General features: G+C 38.5%; 1 protein-coding gene across 1 annotated transcript; it reads left to right on the top strand.

Moving 5' to 3' along the window:
• The first annotated feature begins 4,110 nt into the window (after positions 1-4,110).
• On the top strand, positions 4,111-4,977 carry LOC141596657 (uncharacterized). Its single transcript, XM_074417223.1, has one exon. It carries the CDS (start codon positions 4,111-4,113, stop codon positions 4,975-4,977), a length of 867 nt encoding a protein of 288 aa, XP_074273324.1.
• The last annotated feature ends 1,421 nt before the right edge of the window (positions 4,978-6,398 follow it).

Below are 6,398 nucleotides of genomic sequence, written 5' to 3'. Positions count from 1 at the left end.
AATATACGAAAGAGGTTTGGCTAAGACTTTTTTTCAGGCTTTTTAAAATTGAACTGAATAGAGCTGAACTGAACTAAGTTGAATTGAACTGAATGAATCTAAATTGAGTTGAACTGAACTGAACTGAATGGAGCTGAGCTGAACTAAACTGAATGGAGCTGAGCTGAACTGCACTAAGCTGATTGAAGCTGAATTGAACTGAAATAATATTAATATTAATATTAATATTAATACAAAATAATAATAATAATAATAATAATAATAATAATAATAAATATATTATAATAATAATAATAATAATAATGGCTCTCTCTCTCTTCTTTCTCTGACTAAAAACTCTCTGAAAACTGCGATTGAGTGGTCCACTCAGCTTTTGATCTGAAAGCGTCGCCGTCATGCCGAGGGGCCGGCCGCCCAAAACTACCGGTCGAAACACTAGAACAACTGATAAATCTATTGACGGGAAAAAAAGCGATGGAGGTTCTTTGATCTCGTCTCCTGATACCACGGTTGTGGGTGGGTCTTTGGCTTCTACTTCTTCGACTGTTCCTGTTTCTTCTCCAGTGGTGACAGGATCAGCCATGGCTAAATCTACGGTGCAGGTACCTTCTATAACTCCAGTTGTTCCTACACCTGTGGCTAACCCTAGTATTCCTAACCCTCCCCCTAAGAAACCTTATGTTCAAGCTTTGAAATCAACCAATAAGGGTATGTCCCTATCTTTTGTCAAGGGTAGTGATAAGGAGGTGGTAATTGATGAGGAGGATATTCTTTGAGGAGATTGAGTTTTCGGAGTAGCACGTTAGTTGGAACTGTAATGGGTAAACAGACTTCCATTGTGGAGCTTAATACCTTGGTGTCAAAACATTGGAGTCATATCACCACCCCTGAAATTCTCTATTTCTCTCGTGGTTGGTACTATTTTCGATTTTTGTCTAAAGAGGATATGGCTACAATTCAGGCAGACTCATGGAATGTTAATGGTTATCCTTTGGTGTTTAAATCATGGTCTCCTATTGCGGAAGAATTGGCGAGATTACTACGGTTCAGTGTGGGTTCTATTTCCTAATCTAGACCCATGTTTTCGGTCTCGAGCGACCTTGAGTAAGGTTGCTAGTTATGTGGGACGCCCTATATGTGCTGATGAACACACCACTACTAAGAGTAAAATTGCTTTTGCTCGTATTTTGGTTGAAGTTGATCTTTCTAAGGACTTGCCAAAAGGCATGACTCTGCAGACTCCATTTAGGGGTACTGTTCTTCAGAAAATTGAGTACGAATGGGTGCCTCATTTTTGTCACTCTTGCAAAAAGATTGGGCACACTCAGGACAGATGCAACAGGAACAAGACAAAGCAGGTGTACAAACCAAAGCAGTCTGCTGAAATAGTAGTACCTTCCACTGATAAGGAGGGATTCAAGGTGACTCCACCAAAGAAGAGTGCTGCTAGGAAGACTGCTGAAACTGTTACTGATTCGGTTACTACAACCCTGGTTAATAAGTATTCTGCTCTTGCCTCTCGAACCCCCGGTTATTATCTCGTATTGAAGTGGAACAAGAGCAAGTTCATGTGAATTTGGAGCAAGGAAGTGTAGTGGAAATTGAACCGGGAGGCGACCTCCCCCTCTATCACCTCAATGATCATTTCTTCTGGAATGTGGGGGATGATCGACCCCTAAAAAAACAACAGGAGGTTTTTGGCTTCTGAATTTTAATAAGGTTATTGTGGTTTGATAATTGAGACTCATATTAAACATAGTAAAATGAGTTTTATTCATAGGACAAGATTTCAAAAATATCACTTGGATACTAATTATGATATGCATCCTGGTGGGAGACTGTGGGTTTTATGGAACCCTGCTACTGTTCAGGTGCATGTGTTAGCTAAGGGGGCTCAATTCCTTCATTGTTCTTTACTTCATCATGCTAGTCAACAGAAGATTATGGTTACTTTTATCTATGCTTTGAATAGGGCTATTGAAAGGAAAGAGCTCTGGGAAAGCTTGATCAATATTTCTACTGGGATAAATTCGCCATGGGTGTGTCTGGGGGACTTTAATGTCTCTCTCACAGCTGATGAGAGGGTAGGGTGTATTCTCCATGATAGGGAAATGCAGGAGTTTAGGGATTGCTTAGCTGCTTGTGCTTTGGCTGATCATCCTTACACAGGAGGACTTTATACTTGGCATAACAAAAGGGAGCTTACTCCAAAGTGGGCCAAATTGGATCGTTTGCTTGTCAATCCCAATTGGTTCCTTCAGATTCCTTCTTCCTCTGTGACGTTTTTACCTGCTGGCATTTCTGATCATGCCTCTGTGGTGTTGACTATCTCAGATCCTACTTCTAAGCCTAAGGCTTTTAAATACTTGAATTGTTGGGATCTTTCTCCTGGTTTCCAACAAACTCTCACTGAGTCTTGGAACTCTAACATTGCTGGTAATAGGATTCATATCCTTTTCTCCAAGCTTAGGAGACTTAAGGACCCTCTCAGGAAGATTCATTCGAATGAATTCACTCGTCTTCATCAGAGGGTTGCTGCTGCTAAAGATCAGTTAACCCACTGCCAATCTTTACTTCAAGCATCCCCTCTTGACAAATCCTTATTGGTTGAGGAGAAGGCTCTTACCTCCTCTTATTTGAAGCTGAAGAATGCTGAGCTGCAGGTTTTAGCTCAAAAGGCTAAGCTCCATCATATGCAGTTCAGTGATGTCAATACTAGCTACTTCTATGCAAGTATTGCAGATAGGAAGAGTAGGAATACTATTGGCTCTATTTCTGATATCAATGGGACTGTTTGTAGGGGACATGAAGAAGTTGCTCAGGCTTTTTTAGGGTATTATAAGTACCTGCTAGGTTCTGAGGAGAGTATTAGCTCCCTTCCTCTTGATCTATTCTCTCATTCTACCCTGCAGAATGCTGCTCATCTGGACAGTATGGTTACCTCTCAGGAGATCCGGGCTGCTCTTTCTTCCATTGATAGGAAGAAGAGCCCAGGTGTCGATGGATACTCTTCAGGATTCTTCAAAGATGCTTGGCAGACCATTGGCCCTGACTTCAATGCAGCAGTGATGGAATTCTTTCATACTGGGAGGATGCCAAGAGCTGCAAACTCCACTCTTATTGCTCTTATTCCCAAAAATGAGGCCCCTCAATCGGTTACTGAATTTAGGCCCATCTCCTGCTGCACTGTTTTTTATAAAACAGTGAGTAAGATCCTAGCTAATAGAATGAAGACTGTTTTGGGTAGTATTGTTGGCTTGGAACAAGCTGCCTTCATCCAGGATAAGGATCTTTTTGATAATTCCATGCTCGCTCATGAGCTGGCCTTTAAATATAATCGAAGCCTTCTTACTCCTAGATGTATCCTCAAGGTAGATATTCAGAAAGCCTTTGACTCAGTTAATTGGAGTTTTCTGACCAGCTGCTTACATGGGTTTGGCTTTCCTCCAAAGTTCACTAGCTGGGTGATAGCTTGTGTCACTTCGTCTCACTTTTCCCTCTGTGTGAATGGTACTACTGAAGGGTTTTTTCCTGGGAAAAGAGGTCTTCGACAAGGAGACCCTCTGTCGCCATACTTATTCACTTTATGTATGGAAGTGCTTTCTAGGCTTCTTAGGCAGCTTCCTTCTTACCCTGGGTTTTCTTATCACTCTAAATGTGTTAAGGTTAAATTAACGCATTTAATTTTTGCTGATGACCTTTTGGTTTTTACTAGAGGGGATCTTCCATCTATTCAAGCAGTGGATGCTTGCTTGACTATGTTTGCTGGTTACTCAGGTCTTAGGGTGAACCCTATGAAATCTAACTTGTATTTTGGTGGAGTTAGCCCTCAGCTGAAGAAGCTTATTCTCACTACCACTACTTATGTTGAAGGAGATTTGCCAGTGAGATATCTTGGAAGTTGGAATCCCCCTGTTTGGAGCTAGACTGACACAGAAATTGTTTGTCCCTCTTCTGGACAAGGTTAGGAGCAAGATTACTCACTGGGCCAACAAATGTTTAAGCTATGCTGATAAGATTGCCCTTATCAACTCTGTCATTTTTGGGATTCAAAATTTTTGGGAGGCTAGCATTTTGTTGCCTAAGGGAGTTGCTAAAAAAATTCACAAGATGTGCAAAGATTTCCTCTGGGGTATTGCTGAAGGACAAAGGAGAATGGTCTTTAAGAGTTGGGGTAGTTTGTGTAAGCCTCGAAAGGAAGGAGGTGTGGATATTAAGGAGATCCTAAGCTGGAACAAAGCCCAGATGATGAATTGGTTGTACAAACTTGAGACTAATACTCCTAATGTTTGGGTTCAGTGGGTTAATGCCTACATTCTGAAAGGTGTTAGCTTCTGGGATTTCCAAGTCACTGCAGCCCACTCATGGTTTTGGGGTAATATCATCATTTGCAGGGATAGTCTTCTTGCTCTTACTGGAGGAGTTTCTCAAGCTAAGGAACTGTTAAGCTTGTCTGATTACAAATTGCAGGTTTATGAAGGCTTAAGGGAGAAAGGGCCTACTCTGTCTGTGTATAAGACTCTGAGTGACACTTTTAACTACCCTAAGCACGTTATCATTGGATTACTGGCAATTCAGAATAAGTTACCCACGGTGGACAATTTGTGCAGGAGAGGGATGATGCTTGTTAATCGTTGTGTGTTGTGTGAGAGCCACTCTGAAACTGCCTCTCATCTCTTTTTTGACTGTGCTTACTCTGCAACTGTCTTGCAAACAGTTTCTCAATGGCTGCAGATTCCTCCCAAGACTCATTTGTTGCAGGTTCTGCACTGGTTCAAGGGGCATAACAGGGGTAAAAGCTGGCTCAAAAGGCAGCGTCGTTGTCTTCTGTTAAGCACCCTCTACTTGCTTTGGAATGAAAGGAACAAAAGAATTTTTAAAGACCTTGCTGCTCCTCCTAGTGTCCTGATTAGGAAGGTTCAATATTTGGTCTTAACCCGTCTTCAAGCTTTAGCTTCTGATGACTCTTTCTACTGATTTCTTTTGGTTTTTTTGTTGTCTTTATTTAGGTAACCTAATTGGTTCCCTTGTAGTTGGTTTGGATCTGTACTTTTGATTTTATCATTATTAATGAGAAATGATCCTAAGCTTTCTGCAAAAAAAAATAATAATAAATATATTTATATTTATATTTATTATTATATTTATAGTTATTATTATTATTATTATTATTATTTGTTGTTATTGTTATTATTATTACTATTATTATTATTATTATTATTATTATTATTAGAAAAAGAAGAAGAAGAAGAAGAAGAAGAAGAAGAAGAAGAAGAAGAAGAAGAAGAAGAAGAAGAAGAAGAAGAAGAAGAAGAAGAAGAAGAAGAAGAAGAAGAAGAAGAAGAAGAAGAATAGTAATTATACTAATTTGAATGATTAACTAGGTAGCCACCATGAACCACGGTTCACCATCAATGTAATTAGGTGAAATAATGGAGCACCGATTTCATAGATTGATGTTTAAAGTCTAGTCGCTTATCATCCTAATTTGACTGATTAGGTCGCTATCACGAAGCACCAACAATCCTAATTTAATTAATTAGATAAATCAAAATTGACAGACCCTAAATTCATCCTTAACAAATAAATAAAATTTGGTTAATTAATTAAAACTCAACAAATAATATTAATAATTGATAACAAGTAAATTAGTTTACTATTTGATAAATTAGAATCCATCTTGTATGTTTTAACTCATTTGAGCAATTAAATTAAATTTTAGGGAAAAATATTGATTTAAGAGTTCACTTGGTTCAGTTTTAGGTGAAAAGAGTACAAAATAGAACGTTATGAAAAAATGTATGTGAAAGAGTAAAGTTCTTATATGAAAAAATAATTAGGTATTAGTAATAGTAATATTAAAATTAACAATGTTATTAATAATAATATTATTAATTAATATTCATATTCATATTAATAATAATAAAAATAGTAATAGTATTAATTATATTAATATGAATATTATTGTAATACTACGGTTTTACGAGTCTTTGGGTACTCTATCGAGTGGGGCTTACTCTGTCGAGTAAGTATAGTTTTATGCGAAACAGTAGTCTGCCTGTAGGCTACTCGATCGAGTAAGCTTGGCACTCGATCGAGTAAGTGGCACTCGATCGAGTAAGTGCCTTACTCGATCGAGTAAGTCGGGTTACGGGTATTATTTGACGGGTTTTGTTAATAACGCGGATTAATATATAATAAGTTTCGTCATCTTCTTTAAACACTTTTACAAAACCTAATTCACTGTTAAGAGAGATTTCAAGTTACGTTGCCTTGTTCTTCCGCATTATTAGCAAATCCCGGAGCTAGAGGTGTCGCTTTCCTTTGTTCTTTGTACCGTTGTGATCCTTGCGTCGTGGGTAAGTTCTACATATCATTTTTATAGCATTTGGTTAATA

Source organism: Silene latifolia, chromosome 1 (genome assembly GCF_048544455.1).
Source record: "Silene latifolia isolate original U9 population chromosome 1, ASM4854445v1, whole genome shotgun sequence".
NCBI classification, from domain to species: domain Eukaryota; kingdom Viridiplantae; phylum Streptophyta; class Magnoliopsida; order Caryophyllales; family Caryophyllaceae; genus Silene; species Silene latifolia.
Note: the sequence above shows the minus strand (reverse complement) of the source record. Positions and strands in the feature narration are given on the sequence as shown.